A 17,306-nucleotide genomic window follows, 5' to 3' on the forward strand; every position below is an offset into this window, starting at 1 on the left:
AGGAAAATCAGATTTTTTTACGGAGTGGCAGATCAGAGGCCGGGCTCGGAGTGGAAGAGCTCGCGAAACCCTCTCCGGGTATGTTCCAGGTATCGGGAAACCGGGTCGTGTTCCGGGCTGTAGCAGGAACTGACGGCTTCCTGTCACGTTCCCCCGGGAAGTGTCCTAACATGTTCTTGGTTTGTACTGGAAAGTAGAGGGAATGAACCATCCTGGAAGTGGTACCTTACCCTTACGATGGTTCCCAGGATCAACGTCCCCGCGGCCCGGTCTCTGGCCAGCCCTCCTGGTCGGTGGTCTGGTCAACCAGACTGGTGGACGCGGCTGCTCGCAGCCTGACGCGTGAATCACAGCCTGGTTGATCAGGTAACATCAAATTCGTATTTATTTTTTGTATGGTTATATGTATAGGGCATTAATAACTAACTTGATTACCTCGAGACGGTTGTGAGGATCAATGTTTGCACGGCCCGGTCTCTGACCATAGTCAACAACAGTTTACTTAACCCAATGTATATTAAAATATGTAAACTATTAAATAAGACAAATTGAATAACCTAACATTGATTATCGCAGTTATAAAATATACTGTATAACAAGACCCATTATGACATTCTCGAGTGAAATATAAATTTCTCGGAAGTAATGGTTAAAAATCTAACATTTGATGGATACTATAAAATGTATACCTCGCATATATGTCGCTATCATTCGCTCGGATCATCAGAGATTCGAACTCGGACCTCCAAAGTACAAAACTGTTGTACCGACTAGTCCATGAGTGATATTACCCACGCTATTGTGAATTGCATCTTGTTAGAGAGCCGATTCTGAGTGGTGAGGGAGTCAACTTTGAAGGTGGGTGGGGTTGTAGGGGAAGGTGGGTGGGGTTGTAGGGGAAGGTGGGTGGGGTTGTAGGGGAAGGTGGGTGGGGTTGTAGGGGAAGGTGGGTGGGGTTGTAGGGGGTGGGGTTGTAGGGGAAGGTGGGTGGGGTTGTAGGGGAAGGTGGGTGGGGTTGTAGGGGAAGGGGTGGGGTTGTAGGGGAAGAGAGTGGGGTTGTAGGGGAAGGGGTGGGGCTGTAGGGGAAGGGGGTGGGGTTGTAGGGGAAGGGGGGTGGGGTTGTAGGGGAAGGGGGTGGGGTTGTAGGGGAAGGGGGTGGGGTTGTAGGGGAAGGGGTGGGGCTGTAGGGGAAGGGGGTGGGGTTGTAGGGGAAGGGGTGTGCTGGGGGGGGAGCGGCTGAAACAGGAAGGGCTGAACTCTGATCGTTCGTTGGTGGTGGTAAAGACCAAGTATATTGCTTCCGCACACACCTCGGTGTTGCCACTCATTCCTTCACTCTAATCAGCCCCTTCCTTCACTCTCCTCGCCCCCCCCCCTCTTCCTTCACTCTCCTCTTCCCCCTTTTCACTCGGGCTCCACCTAACCTTCAAGTTATTTTGAGATGATTTCTGGGCTTAGCGTCCCCGCGGCCCGGTCGTCGACCAGGCCTCCTCGTTGCTGGACTGGTCAACCCACGTCACTAGACTTGTATTAACTAGCTACAAGCATGGGAATACCGGGAGTGGGTTCGGGGAGTAGTTCTACCTCCCAAGCCCGGCCTGGGGCCAGGCTTGACTTTTGATACCTTGGTCCAACAGGCTGTTGCTTGAAGCGGCCCGCTGGCCCACGTATCCACTACAACTCGATCTGACATTTCTTGCAGGAACTCTTTCCTTTTCTCTCGAACTCGTCCACCTTTTGTATTAGCAATATTTCTTACTCTTGCTGGGAGGGTGTTGAATAGCCGTTGATCTCTGCTGTTCAAGAGTGCTGTGTATGACGCATCTACTCTGCACTGTGCATTTCCTTCATTGCCTACCAAATCTTTCGCTCCAGTATGTTGTGTATGTTATTTTATTGTGCAAATTTGGGACCAGACCTTCCATGTAGTCTCTGATATCTTGGACATGGTGATGGGATCCCCTATGACGTGACGAGAAGACGGACGTTTACAACAGGAGTTCTGTGGTGTCACTTGTAAGGATGACGGGAAGACATTGAGCTACCAATAGCCTAATTGATCCCTGTAATCTTCGGAATCTCTCAGAAAGATGGAAAAATGGGACAAAATTACCGGTGTACTAGTTAGCACTGGGTGGGGACGAAGTCTGGATGGTGAGGTGTGTGGCGAACTGTGATAGGTGTAGCTTGAGTGTCTCCACAAACGATACCTCGTGCAAGCATTTCCTGCAGGTGTCGCCCGCTTCAAGTGTTGACTGTACGTGCTTCCTAATATTGGTAGGTCAGACGGCCGAGTGAGCACACGGGAAGGAGACTGGTGGAGTGTTGATATGAGTAAGAGTAGGTGAGGAGGAGGTTCATAGCGTGGGCGCTTATCACCCACCACCTGTGTTATCTCGCATTCCATTCCTGAGCCTCTGGGAGGATTTGGGGGGACGGGTGGGTGGTGGTGTCGTGTAGCCTCGGTGACGTAGCTCTGACGTGGCGGTGATGTAGCTCTGACGTAGCGGTGACGTAGATCCATTGTGTGTTAAAATGTCGTCGTTCAAGTGTGAATGAAACTTGAGCGCTAGCAGCTGATGTAGGGGAATGGGTGGAAGAGTGGTATCTACTGCCCTATTGGCTCCGCTTCTGGTACTGGACCTTATGAATGGCTTTCTTGTCCATGTAAGCGTGTGGGCTAAAATTATACTCGAATGTGCGTGTTTTATGTAAAGGGACTCGAGTTGATATGTTACTGGTTTCAAGTGTATACGCGTGTATGTTTGTTTGCTTCGTGAATCGCCTTGTTTCTGTTGTGTATTTCTAACCACCTGTTTGTCTTGTGTGGGCGTATAAGGAAAGTCCAAGAGATACACATGCTTAGTCTTATGAAAATAGAAACATTTTCCTAGTGTGTTTTCCGTTAGTGGTGGTGTGAGTAAGGGTTAGTGGAGCCCCAGTGTTGGGTTCCATGACATGTTACAGACATGTTCAAGTACGTTTATTTAGACAAGAAAATATATCTCAAACGGATAAAGTGGCTTAGGCTATTTCTACCCGCCCCCGTAGAGACATGCTCGTAGCCAGGCAGGTCTGTAATCTGATAACTGGGCTTGGCGTTACGATGCTTGCAACTCTTGAATACTTGGGCAGAAAGGGAGATAGAAATGTGATGCTCAGAGTAGAGTGTGGAGGTAGACAGAATCAGACTAGTAAACTAATGTAAACAATTGTATCTTGTTGCCAACTAACACCATGTTTTTTGTGCGGAGACTGTTGGAAATATGTTGGCTGCAGTTTTTTTCCGTACTGGGTTCCCAGAACACCATCATTCCCCCCCCCCCCCTCACCATCACCCACTACCCACCACCATTTGTTATGTTTTTTTGGTTAATATCTTAATATGATGTATAAACTGAGAGTCTCGTGGCCCTCTTGTGTCAATTTTAAGAAATAATTGGGTTATATTTACAATTTTGATATTTTTCTTCAAATGCTGATATCTAAGACGAGGTTTGAAGTAAGGTCAATGATGCAGCCTCGTCAATTACAAATTTAAATGACAGGTATTTCTGTGAATGTGTATACCTATATGCCATGGACTCGCGTAGGTAGTTAAGAGTGCAGTGACTGGCAGCCTCCATGGCCCATTACCTCTTTGGGGAAGAAAGAGGTCAGGTCACCAATGGCGACAACCTTTCCCCCTCCCCTTTCACCAAAGGGGCGGGAAGACGCTGGTAGACGACACCATTGTATTGTATGTTGTATAAGCAACGATAGATAAAGCCTGAGCCTACCAGATTATTTGTGAGGTACTGGAAGGGCTGCCTGGGAGAGGTACTGGAAGGGCTGCCTGGGAGAGGTACTGGAAGGGCTGCCTGGGAGAGGTACTGGAAGGGCTGCCTGGGAGAGGTACTGGAAGGGCTGCCTGGGAGAGGTACTGGAGGGGCTGCCTGGGAGAGGTACTGGAGGGGCTGCCTGGGAGAGGTACTGGAGGGGCTGCCTGGGAGAGGTACTGGAGGGGCTGCCTGGGAGAGGTACTGGAGGGGCTGCCTGGGAGAGGTACTGGAAGGGCTGCCTGGGAGAGGTACTGGAGGGGCTGCCTGGGAGAGGTACTGGAAGGGCTGCCTGGGAGAGGTACTGGAGGGGCTGCCTGGGAGAGGTACTGGAGGGGCTGCCTGGGAGAGGTACTGGAGGAGTTGTCTAGGAGAGGTACTGGAGAGCTGCGCAACCTTCCTTCTCGGCTAATGCGTCGAATTGTTTACTGAAGTAATCAGTCTGTTAACAAGTTTGGGTGTCAGTATTTAAAACTAACACCCAAACCCCTACGCCGTAATATTAATGTTTTCCTATACGTCGTCCTCAATAATTGAGGTGTTTGTTTGCGTTCGTATATCTCTGGTTAGTCAAAACTATCGCATTTGTTAATGGAGAGCAGATAGAGAGGTCGGGCTCACCCCTCACTATTCATGGGGGGTGATTTGTCCGTCGTAGATAACATCCCGGGCTGGTATCTCGTACAACTTTTAATATGGTACCGGATTGTGCTTTTTTTAATTTGATGCAGGTCGTCTGGTACTGCTTTTGGGTAAAAGTACTTGTAGGCTCCTGATGGTCCGGTCGGTAGACTGAGAAATCAATGGGGCGCGGGTTCGATCCTCTCCAAGATTATGGAATGAGAACTAATGTGTGGCGGTAATGGTTGCTCGTCCAACTCTCTGGTGGGTATAGCTTGTTAGTGTTCTGCAGTTTCACTGAGCAAGTCTCCCTGGCCACCTACTTTAGATTATCTGATAGGCTTAGTTGGCTCATCAATGCTGATGACAAGGGATAAAAGTTATACCAACTTTACCTAATTAGAAGTACCTGTTTATCAGGCTTTACATGACTTTTTTTCCTCAGTTTAGAGGCGATTCGCGGATCTTATTAGTATCCCATTACCAACTACAGAAAATGTGAAAGACCTTGAAAGAAAACTTAGTTGCCAAATAAAATATAAAAAAAATGCCCTTTTCAAATTCTAACAGATTCCAGAATATTTATTTATTTTGAATATAAATTTAGTATGAAATGCAGTAATGAATGGCGAAGTCTTGCTGGAATGAGACGATGTTCTTGCATAGTAAACTTGGATACAGATTGTTTACATGACTTATGCTAATTATTTCCAGGATTATTTAATTATTTGTGTTGTAAAGTTTTTAGCTTTTTTGGGGGGGTAGCTGCTTAAATTAAAATCGTAAAATGTATTTGTACCTACTATACAAATCATTACAATAATGGATGGACCTCCTATTTACATCCACAACCATTTTTTTGTATCCATCACCTGTTTTGCTTGGATTCACCATCAACCCCTTCCTGTTTGTATCCAGGGGCCAGATTCACGAAAGCACTTACGAACCTGTACATCTTTTCTCAATCTTTGGCGGCTTTGTTTACAATTATTAAACAGTTAATGAGCTCCGAAACACCAGGAGGCTGTTTATAAGAATGACAACAGTTGATTGGGAAGTTTTCATGCTTGTAAACTGTTTAATAAATGTAACCAAAGCCATCAAAGATTGAGGAAAGATGTACACGTTCGTAAGTGCTTTCGTGAATCTGGACCCAGATAGACACGTGGAAAGTATTATGAACACAATTAGTTGTTGAAAAAACTCATGTTTGTTCCAGTAGTGGACATTTAGCGAGGGTCCGAGTCCTATCTAACTTTAAGGTAGTGCATATAATTGGTGTGTGTGTGGGGGGGGGGAAGGGAGTTAGAGAGCGTTGTGTGTGTGTGCTTGGGAGTTGTGTGTGCTTGGGGTGAGCGGCCCTCCCGGCTTATGTTGTGCTGTGTGGCCGTGGCCGCCTCCATGCATGAGATGGGATGTCAGGCGGATACGCCCACCCCACACAACACGGGGTTCGTTAGTGCATTGCTACGCAACTCTTCTAGGCTGAAGGGTTTTAGTGCAGGTGTGACCGGCGCACACGCACAAGCGCGCACACTATCTAAATGGGAGGATGGGCTTCAACGAGTTAAATTTAAAAAGTACAGTAACATGTAGCTCAGTTCCTGCTCACAATAATGTGAAACCCACCACACTCCTTCCGTAGATTTAGTAAGGTTTGAAAAAAACTATTTTTCCACATCTTACCTGATTTGGCCAGGTCCAAGTGCTGAGCAAATCCGTGTCCTGGGTGACAGGGTATGGGTGAAGAGAATCATGGTGTAAAGTAAGAGTAGTGACGGAGTACGTATCAGACACTGGAGAAGACCTGTACAGCTCCTGTCTATGGCAGATATTTCACACGACACTCAGACTTCAGGAACTTGAGTACGGCCCATACGTGGGAGCTCCTGTTCATGTACGTACACTCACACTCATTCACATATCTAACCTACAATATATAGTGATACCACGTCCATGTCACCCGGTAATTTGTTCCATAAATCCGCAACGCTATTTCTAACCCAGCATTTCCCCCCAGGAAGCCTGGCGGGGACACGGAACTTTACAGTACAAAGGTCGTGGTGTAAACAGCTGTCATGAGATATTATTAATGGGCAACGAGATGCAGTGATAGGTTATCAGCGTTGGAATCCGTGTGTGGTGAATCATGTGAAGGCAGCGAGGCGCAGACACGGCAAGAGCATGTTGTGGGTCGGTGGCGTTATCGGGGAGGCGGCCGGCGAGGGGGTGGTACTCTCACGTCCGCGTGAGTAATACACAACCGGAACTGAGGAGATATCGGGTAGTGAGATGCAGAAGAGGTGGCGCCGGGGTATATTAGTGGAGGGTTGGGTGTGTGGGTGTAGTGTGTGTGGCGTGGTGGTGGTGGCAACAATCTATGGTGTCCGGTTGCAGTGTGTGTACAGTGGTGGTGGAGGTAGCAACAACCTGTGGTGTCCGGGAGCAGCATGTGTAGGTCACATATGTTATTCTGATGGAGTTTAAATGTCAGCGAGGCATTGATCAGTGTAGTGAAGGGGTTGAGGTAGGTGATGTAAGGGTTAGTGTGGGGTGTAGTACACTTCTAGGGGGACCGCGCTCCTCCGCCACTTGTCGGCTTGTGGGTCACAGAAAGCAAAGCATCACTGGTGTTTGGGTGTGTTGCATAAGCGGAGCATCCGTTGCTAAGGTTTTAACATTTTGATACACATTATTCTGATGATATCCTGTTGTTAGGTGCAGCTTATAGCTGCTGTCCGGGTTGTTAGGCACACGTGTTGCTATACGAGCACATGTGTACACACAATGTCGCCAGTACTCGCAGCTGGACTAATCAGGCAACGTTTACTCTGTGGGTGCATGTAGCGTGCGTGGTATCGACTCCAGGGAGCCAGTACAGTACTAACCCCAGGAGACTGGTGGAGCAGTGTGTGGTGCTGAGAGTGCCACCTGTCGGGGGTGCCCGAGCCACCTTCACCCTCTCGCCTGGCACCATGAGCTGGTGGAACGGCTACAGGCGACGCTCACCTCTCGACAGAGTCAAGGTAATGATGGCACGCACGCGGCCGACGGCCTTCAGGTAGGTAACTGAAGCGGATGACGGAGTCCGGTTTGTGGTGGTTTGGTGCGTGGTCGACCCTTCGCGCGGTCAGCCGTGTTGTAGTGGGGGTGGTGGTGAGCATCTTTAAGGTAATATTGGAACGGCAGGATCAGAGAGGGATTTGTGTGGGACGGGTGGATCAGAGAGGGATTTGTGTGGGACGGGTGGATCAGAGAGGGATTTGTGTGGGACGGGAGGGTCAGAGAGGGATTTGTGTGGGACGGGAAGAGTATAAACAAAAAGTAAATACGGTCAAAATAAAACAGTTCGAAGAATTCCCCCTCTGGTCGATATTGTGATCCCACCTTCAGTGTCTTGTGTTATCTGGCAACGGTGAAGTTTACGGCCATGTTGTTGTTGTTATAGATTCAGCTACTCGGAACAAGTTCCAAGTAGCACGGGCTATGGTGACCCCGTAACTTACCTGGCACAGGAGCGGTGCCTGCTAAATACGGCCATGGTTGTCCACGGTGCTCTTCTGATCGGTGGTGGCATGTGGGTCATGTTGTGTGTGGGGTGATAGAGGCCTGCATGCTTCAGTGAGGCAGTAGTGGTGTTCTGGGAGCGGGAGATGATGTCTGGGGTTTGGGGGGGTCACAGCCGGCACTCGCTCCTATCTAATTGGCACTCTTAATTATCGGTGCCATTGTCGCGTGGCCTTTCACGAGGCAGGCTGGAGAGGGGGGAGGGACTGGGATGAGGGTTTCATGTCGGGGCTGCATACTCGAGCGTGGGTCTCGCATAGGTTGTCATGTAGCGGGTAGGAGGGTGATGGAATTGAGTGTATAGTGTGAAGTGGGTGGGGAAGGGGGGGCTGTGTGGTATAGGGTGGCGAGTAATAATCGTAGGTACTTCAAGGTTACCCAAGATTCTGGTCACGTGCCGTAACCAGCTTGTTACGGGGTGCCGTAACCAGCTTGTTACGGGGTGCCGTAACCACCTTGTTACGGGGTGCCGTAACCACCTTGTTACGGGGTGCCGTAACCACCTTGTTACGGGGTGCCGTAACCACCTTGTTACGGGGTGCCGTAACCAGCTTGTTACGGGGTGCCGTAACCAGCTTGTTACGGGGTGCCGTAACCACCTTGTTACGGGGTGCCGTAACCAGCTTGTTACGGGGTGCCGTAACCACCTTGTTACGGGGTGCCGTAACCAGCTTGTTACGGGGTGCCGTAACCAGCTTGTTACGGGGTGCCGTAACCAGCTTGTTACGGGGTGCCGTAACCAGCTTGTTACGGGGTGCCGTAACCAGCTTGTTACGGGGTGCCGTAACCACCTTGTTACGGGGTGCCGTAACCACCTTGTTACGGGGTGCCGTAACCACCTTGTTACGGGGTGCCGTAACCACCTTGTTACGGGGTGCCGTAACCAGCTTGTTACGGGGTGCCGTAACCAGCTTGTTACGGGGTGCCGTAACCAGCTTGTTACGGGGTGCCGTAACCAGCTTGTTACGGGGTGCCGTAACCAGCTTGTTACGGGGTGCCGTAACCACCTTGTTACGGGGTGCCGTAACCACCTTGTTACGGGGTGCCGTAACCACCTTGTTACGGGGTGCCGTAACCACCTTGTTACGGGGTGCCGTAACCACCTTGTTACGGGGTGCCGTAACCAGCTTGTTACGGGGTGCCGTAACCAGCTTGTTACGGGGTGCCGTAACCAGCTTGTTACGGGGTGCCGTAACCAGCTTGTTACGGGGTGCCGTAACCAGCTTGTTACGGGGTGCCGTAACCAGCTTGTTACGGGGTGCCGTAACCAGCTTGTTACGGGGTGCCGTAACCAGCTTGTTACGGGGTGCCGTAACCACCTTGTTACGGGGTGCCGTAACCACCTTGTTACGGGGTGCCGTAACCACCTTGTTACGGGGTGCCGTAACCAGCTTGTTACGGGGTGCCGTAACCAGCTTGTTACGGGGTGCCGTAACCAGCTTGTTACGGGGTGCCGTAACCAGCTTGTTACGGGGTGCCGTAACCACCTTGTTACGGGGTGCCGTAACCAGCTTGTTACGGGGTGCCGTAACCACCTTGTTACGGGGTGCCGTAACCACCTTGTTACGGGGTGCCGTAACCACCTTGTTACGGGGTGCCGTAACCACCTTGTTACGGGGTGCCGTAACCAGCTTGTTACGGGGTGCCGTAACCAGCTTGTTACGGGGTGCCGTAACCACCTTGTTACGGGGTGCCGTAACCACCTTGTTACGGGGTGCCGTAACCACCTTGTTACGGGGTGCCGTAACCACCTTGTTACGGGGTGCCGTAACCACCTTGTTACGGGGTGCCGTAACCACCTTGTTACGGGGTGCCGTAACCACCTTGTTACGGGGTGCCGTAACCACCTTGTTACGGGGTGCCGTAACCACCTTGTTACGGGGTGCCGTAACCACCTTGTTACGGGGTGCCGTAACCACCTTGTTACGGGGTGCCGTAACCACCTTGTTACGGGGTGCCGTAACCACCTTGTTACGGGGTGCCGTAACCACCTTGTTACGGGGTGCCGTAACCACCTTGTTACGGGGTGCCGTAACCACCTTGTTACGGGGTGCCGTAACCACCTTGTTACGGGGTGCCGTAACCACCTTGTTACGGGGTGCCGTAACCACCTTGTTACGGGGTGCCGTAACCACCTTGTTACGGGGTGCCGTAACCACCTTGTTACGGGGTGCCGTAACCACCTTGTTACGGGGTGCCGTAACCACCTTGTTACGGGGTGCCGTAACCACCTTGTTACGGGGTGCCGTAACCACCTTGTTACGGGGTGCCGTAACCACCTTGTTACGGGGTGCCGTAACCACCTTGTTCCGGGGTGCCGTAACCACCTTGTTACGGGGTGCCGTAACCAGCTTGTTACGTGACATCAGTCGCATGCTCTACACAGCAACCCCACACAGTTTGCTGTGTCGGGGAACCGATCGGCAGAGCGGACAGCACGCTGGACTTGTGATCCTGTGGTCCTGGGTTCGATCCCGGGCGCCGGCGAGAAACAATGGGCAGAGTTTCTTTCACCCTATGCCCCTGTTACCTAGCAGTAAAATAGGTACCTGGGTGTTAGTCAGCTGTCACGGGCTGCTTCCTGGGGGTGGAGGACCTCGCCGCGGGGACACTAAAGCCCCGAAATCATCTCAAGATAACCTCAAGATAACACAAAGCAATCACAAGCATGATAGTGTAGGGAGCATGGGGAGAAGTGTGGACACGCCGCGGGACGAGGGACTGCAGATTAAACACACACACACAGAAGACGGTTACAAGGCAGGGCCCCAGAGCTGAATCTCCATTTCTGCCAACTTAACTGGGTAAGAATAGATTAGAACACATGCACAGTGCACCGAAGTAGAGCCCCACAAAGTGCACCTCAACCAATGGGGCGAGAGGTGGACACCCACTTTTTTTACCTCAACTTCCCGATCCATCACACTCTCCGCTCCCTATCCTCTTACGCGTGAGTACACTCGCAGCAACATTGGGTTTACTGCCACACAATTCCAGTTGTCGTGTCTGCCAGGTAGCACACTAGCACGCCATCCACACAGCAGATGAGAATATATATTTCAAGGTAGGCAGCACGCGCCACAAACGTGACCACTCGAGGTAGTAGCGGCGCTCGTCCCGCTGGTGTGTGTGGCGGGGCGTCCTCCGGGGTGATTGTTGGGGAGGAAGGCGTGGGGGAACGGGCGTGGGGATGGGACGAGTGGTGGGAACGTGGCGTGGGGATGGGACGAGTGGTGGGAACGTGGCGTGGGGATGGGACGAGTGGTGGGAACGTGGCGTGGGGATGGGACGAGTGGGAGGCGCGTCCATCACGTTACGTAGGGAAGGTGGTAAGCCCTTCCCATGCCGGGGTATGGGAAGGGGCTGGTAGAATAGGATGCTCACCAGGGTCTGAAAGCAACAGGCTTTCAGACAGGAGGGCGAAGAGTGACGCGGCCTGCACCTGACCCTGAGGACGGACTGTTTTTTCTTGCGGATTTGTCAAGATGTGAAATAACTTTAATATTAATGTCGAGATGTTGATTGACAGAGCGTGGGAGGAAGAATAAGTGAGTGTGTTGTCACCTAGGTGTACTTGCGGGGGTTGAGTACTCTTGGCCTCAACTGCCAATCAACTGGTGCACAGGTTGGTGTGCGTGTATCACTTTGTATTACTCTGTATGCAAAGATATTTTACCTTTTTGTTACGAGGCAATATTGAGGCCATAAATAATAAATGTTGCTCGACGTTCATGTTTTCATTGGCGTGTTCATTGAGACAACTTGGAAAAAGTGTCACCACACTTGCAAGCTCTCAGTGTGTAAATATAGCGAGGGTAATGGCATGAAAGACGGTATGATGATGAGGATAGGTCAATACGGACAGCTGGCCTCCATCCCCACTCCCTCTGCCTATGTCTGTCATCATACCTATTTCTTACATTCCTCATCTCCCCAATCCCCCTCCAACCTACTAGTGGGGCGCCCGTCTTGGCCCCCACACTCCCGAAGCCCTCACAGTAGGCCACTATGCTGGCGTGTGAGCGGGCCACGCCCCCTCGCGACAGGAAGGTGGTCCTACGGCGTGAGTATGGATCGCCGTCATGCGGAGGGCGGAGCATGCTCAGTGTGGCAACTGGCACACCCGTCCTCCAGTGATGGTGGAGGCGGGAGTGATGCTGGAGGTGCCTCGCCCAGGGCCGCTCGGGTCCTGCCCAGACCTCACCTCTTGCTTGGTCACAGGGCGCGCCCCACACAACTCCCTGTTAGGAGTTCCCGTCGATGGAGGTGATCGTAGTGAATAATGCAGACGACGCGGCACATTACTGGCCGAGCTGCTTTGCGGGCTGCTTGAAGGTCTGTCGCTCAGTCAACACTCGGGACACATGTAAACATATCTGCTGCCGGCAAAGTTGAGAGTCGCGCCTCGTGGCCCATATCTCCTCCACCAAGTTCCTTTTCCTTCACAATATAACCCATAAACTGTGTCGTGGTTGAACATTGTGTGACAGTGCCTGTAGCGAGTACTAGTCACTGTAACGAGTGCTGTTTGAACCCCCAAGAGTGTGACTGACTGTGAACAGTGAACCCCGGCCACACAGTAGGAGCTGCTTCACTGGTAATGCTGGTTACAGAAGTTGAGGAGAGTTGTGAGGCGAGTGTAGAGCCATGCTTGCCGTGAGGACCAGTGAGTACAGTGGGGTGAGGTGGTCTCTGACGCCTGCTTCTAGTCCAACCACTTGGGCTGGACGGTAGAGCCAAGGTCTCGCTTCATGCAGGTCGGCGTTCAATCCCCGACCGTCCAAGTGGTTGGGCACCAGTCCTTCATCCCCCCGTCCCATCCCAAATATTTATCCTGACCCCTTCCCAGTGCTATATAGTCCTAATGGCTTGGCGTTTTCCCCTGATAATTACCCTCTCTGCCCTCACCTGGGGGTCTTAGCTTTAATTAATTTGATTATTTGTTTCTCATGTGCCCGGTGTCCCTTCCCTCACCTTGTAGCAGAAGGGGGGGGATTTAATATGTAATTGAGAGTTAATTAATATGAAGAGTGGGAAATAAAATTAAGACCGGTAATTGTGACAACATTCATTATTTTATGTACTTGTTACTTCAATATATATTATAGGGGAAAAGTTAGAATTATTTTTGACTTTTCTAGTTGACTTTCTCTAGTTGTTACCTTGTTATTTCCCATTACATGACACTAACGTCTTGGCGCCCACTCTTACCTTGATGAAGCTGCTTGCTCAGGTTTGTAGGTACACGTTAGGAAGATTAAATACTACTATAGTAGTTAACCCAAGGTCGTCAGAGATGACGCCTGAAAGACGAGTAGCAGTTTGACCCAGAATGTAGCATTTATTAAAATTGTGCAGATATCATTATCTCACTAGAAGTGACCAAGAACGCAAGTTAGACTCTCTCACTCACTCACTCACTCACTGTTCCAATCATTTTTCTCGTAGATCTATCGCATTATTTCATCAGTATATCCGCCAGAATTCTACCAGCTGCCTACTGGTCCACTCAAGGTGAGGTTAGCCCCTCCCCCGAGGAGGATAGCCCCCCTCCCCCCATCCTCCCCCCCCCCCGGCGCGCGCTCCAAAAATTGAAGTGATAACGGCGCCCCGAGTTTTCTAATAACCAATGGGCAGTCTAGTTTGTTTCGTTCAGTTTTTCACATTGATCTTCCTGTGACTGCCAAGCCAAGCCAATGCTTCTAGCCGTCATTACTCGTGGTTAAACAGGTTGTTTAACCAGGAAGTAGATTGATTGATAAAGATTAAGCCACCCCCAAGAGGTGGCATGGGCATGAATAGCCCGTAAGTGGTAGCCAGGAAGTGGTGCTGCGAGGCTGTGGGAGGTGACCAGTGTTGACGAGGGCTGGCCCGACGCGCCCCGTTAAAGCGTGGTTCAGCCGACCTTGTCAACCCTCCATAAAAACCTGCCAGTGCTGTGACCCTCGTCTCGGCCCGCTTCACTTACAATACGGAGGCATTCCTTTGGCCGCAGGGGCAGGCGAAGGCTGGTGTTGACGGAGCCCCGGTAGCTGCCACCAACCAGGAAGTGTACCTGTGTGAAGGGTAACAGGTCGTCTCGGCCACCGTGTAAACTGTCCACGTTGACTTAAAGGCTCCCCTTGTCAATGACAAAATAACTTTGACCAAAGACAAATTAATCAAGATCAAAGATCAATCATTAATCACAATTCAACCAGGTAATGCTTACTCAAGCCACCGTAGTTAGGGGGGTGTATGTATGAAATATTAACGAGGCAAATACTAGATTGGTAACGGAGTGGTGGCGACCTGGGGGCCTCCAGGGCAGCTTCTGTTGCATGTGTATATGCATGTATATATGCATTCTGTTGCATGTAAGCATTCTGTTTGCGTACCCATAAGCGTACGCACCTCGACAAATCCACTTAACTCATTGAGACCGATGAGCATTTTTCCGAGAATGATTCAAATGAATCTCTTAAATTTATGCAAAGCACCTCAATGTATGTGATGGTGTTGATGGCGTGCAAATTGATGTGGTTTACAGGCATGGTGGCAGGAGGGGGCGAGGCAAGACTGATGATAACACTACAGCCACTGCTGTGTTATCGTGATATGAACGTGTATAATTAGTGAAGGATTTACTGCTCCCACCGGAGGAACAAGTCACGCTCATAACCTGCATTAATTTTTAAGCAACATATTTTGGATAGTAGCGGGTTCTTAAGACGTTCAGGCTTAGGCCATTTTGAGAAGACGTTCAGGCCTAGACCCATTTTGAGAAGACGTTCAGGTCTAGCCCCATTTTGAGAAGACGTTCAGGTCTAGCCCCATTTTGAGAAGACGTTCAGGTCTAACCCCATTTTGAGAAGACGTTCAGGTCTAGACCCATTTTGAGAAGACGTTCAGGCCTAGCCCCATTTTGAGAAGACGTTCAGGCCTAGACCCATTTTGAGATTGTCAGGTATTTTCCACACTTTAGTGGGGGTAAATATCACTAAATATACTTTATTGGAGGCAATAATACCCCCCCCCCCCCCGTGTTTCAACAGCTGTAAAGTGGTTGGTTCCGTGTCCACCATCAGTCCTGGAGACAAGAATACATTTCACCTGTATTGTCTCTATGGTAGAGTATTATTTTAATTGTAGTATGTTTAGTAAATATGTGATGTATTATTACACTGTTGGCATGGAGACTCACTCGTAGCTTTCTACCGGAGGTACTGGATGAGCCTGGCTGTGATGGGTATGGGTCTGCGGGTTACGAAGACCTAACAGCCTCATAGATCACTCACTAGGGGACGCTACGGAAGTAGAACTTTTTGAAATTATCAGGTGCAATAGGCACAGTTATACATTCACATTCATAACGCTGAAATTATTTGGTGTAGTTATAGTTAAGATAAGAGGCAGGTGTGACTGATGATGGAGGAGGAGGAATGGTGTAGATGAAGAAAGGTGAAGCAGATAAGGATGAAAAAGCGTAAGTTAGACAAGGTTGAGGACGAGGGAGCCGGTCGGCCGAGCGGACAGCATACTGGACTTGTGATTCTGTGGTCCTGGGTTCGATCCAAGGCGCCGGCGAGAAACAATGGGCAGAGTTTTTCACCCTATGCCCCTGTTACCTAGCAGTAAAATAGGTACCTGGGTGTTAGTCAGCTGTCACGGGCTGCTTCCTGGGGGTAGAGGCCTGGTCAAGGACCGGGCCGCGGGGACACACACACAAAAAAAAAAGCCCCGAAATCATCTCAAGATAACCTCTCAAGGGACAAGGGAGGGGACGCGAGAGACTGGCCACGTCTTGACATTACTTACACGTGTAAACATACTTGAAAACCCCAGTATATAGAAGCATATGTAGGTCAGGCCAAGAATGTCGGAGCCTTGGAGGAGCTGGTGCCTACACCACCACAACAGTTGTGAGCGGGTGAGCCAAGAGACACACAGGTGTATCATAACCAGGGTGATGTTGGCCCCATGTGAAGCAGGCAACTCCAACCTTGGCTTGGAAGGCTACCAGCCTCTTAGCGTTTTCTTTACCTTGGAAAGGGTGTAAAATGCTCATAACACTAATGACGCTGAAGAAGATCCTCTACAGTCAAGGCCGACGTACCTGGCCAACTCATTACAGCCAAACAGAAAAAGAGGAACAAAAACTTGTAATGGAATGTTTGAAACACATTGGAGTGGGCGACGCTAGAGCGTTTGTTGATGGTTTGGCGGCACGTGACTGTGGGGGTGCACGTGACTGGGGGGGGGGGGGCACGTGACTGGCGCCGTGACTGTGGGGAGGGGCACGTGACTGGCGCCGTGACTGTGGGGGGGGGCACGTGACTGGCTCCGTGACTGTGGGGGGGCACGTGACTGGCGCCGTGACTGTGGGGGCACGTGACTGGCTCCGTGACTGGGGGGGGGCACGTGACTGGCGCCGTGACTGGGGGGGGGGCACGTGACTGGCTCCGTGACTGGGGGGGGGGCACGTGACTGGCACATCACACTCAGTATGCGCACGCACATGTAAATAGGCATTGTGTGTAATATATATATATATATATATATATATGTCGTACCTAGTAGCCAGAACGCACTTCTCAGCCTACTATGCAAGGCCCAATTTGCCTAATAAGCAAAGTTTTCATTAATTAATTGTTTTTCGACTACCTAACCTACCTAACCTAACCTAACCTAACCTAACCTTTTCGGCTACCTAACCTAACCTAACCTATAAAGATAGGTTAGGTTAGGTTAGGTAGGGTTGGTTAGGTTCGGTCATATATCTACGTTAATTTTAACTCCAATAAAAAAAAATTGATCTCATATATAATGAAATGGGTAGCTTTATCATTTCATAGGGAAAAAATTAGAAAAAATATATTAATTCAGGAAAACTTGGCTTATTAGGCAAATCTGGCCTTGCATAGTAGGCCCAGAAGTGCGTTCTGGCTACTAGGTACGACATATATATATATATATATATATATATATATATATATAATATATATAATATATATATATATATATATATATATATATATATATATATATATATATATATATATATATATATATATATATATATATGAGAGAGGTGGTGGTACCGGGTCTGTCTATTGACAGTTTGAGTGTCGTAGTAAAATATTAATAGCATCATCCTGCAACTTGAAACTAGATAAGAGAGGTAAAGTCTCATTATCAGATAAGATTTAGGTGTGACTCATTCAAGTTTACACCCAAGCCTGGCACAGGTGTGTGTGTTGTGTAGCCTGGGTAGCAGGGGATCAGCAGGACGGGGGGGGAGGGCAGGCTACACTAGGGTGG

General features: G+C 49.9%; 1 protein-coding gene across 14 annotated transcripts in view; it reads left to right on the forward strand.

Annotated features, from left to right (window-relative positions):
• Positions 1 to 17,306, forward strand: part of Sarm (sterile alpha and armadillo motif) — a 329,198-nt gene that overhangs the window by 247,453 nt on the left and 64,439 nt on the right. For 3 of the 14 annotated variants that reach the window (XM_069316285.1, XM_069316286.1, XM_045759508.2), the window contains exon 2: positions 7,287 to 7,465. The exons of 9 other annotated variants lie outside the window; for them this stretch is intronic. In XM_069316285.1, the coding sequence (XP_069172386.1) occupies positions 7,415 to 7,465 (51 nt within the window). In that variant the 5' untranslated portion in view covers positions 7,287 to 7,414. Of the gene's footprint in view, positions 1 to 6,716; positions 6,894 to 7,286; positions 7,466 to 17,306 lie in introns of those variants that run through there. 2 more of the 14 variants (XM_045759504.2, XM_069316284.1) reach the window with 2 other exon arrangements.

The sequence above is a fragment of the Procambarus clarkii genome, chromosome 83 (assembly GCF_040958095.1).
Source record: "Procambarus clarkii isolate CNS0578487 chromosome 83, FALCON_Pclarkii_2.0, whole genome shotgun sequence".
Taxonomy (NCBI): domain Eukaryota; kingdom Metazoa; phylum Arthropoda; class Malacostraca; order Decapoda; family Cambaridae; genus Procambarus; species Procambarus clarkii.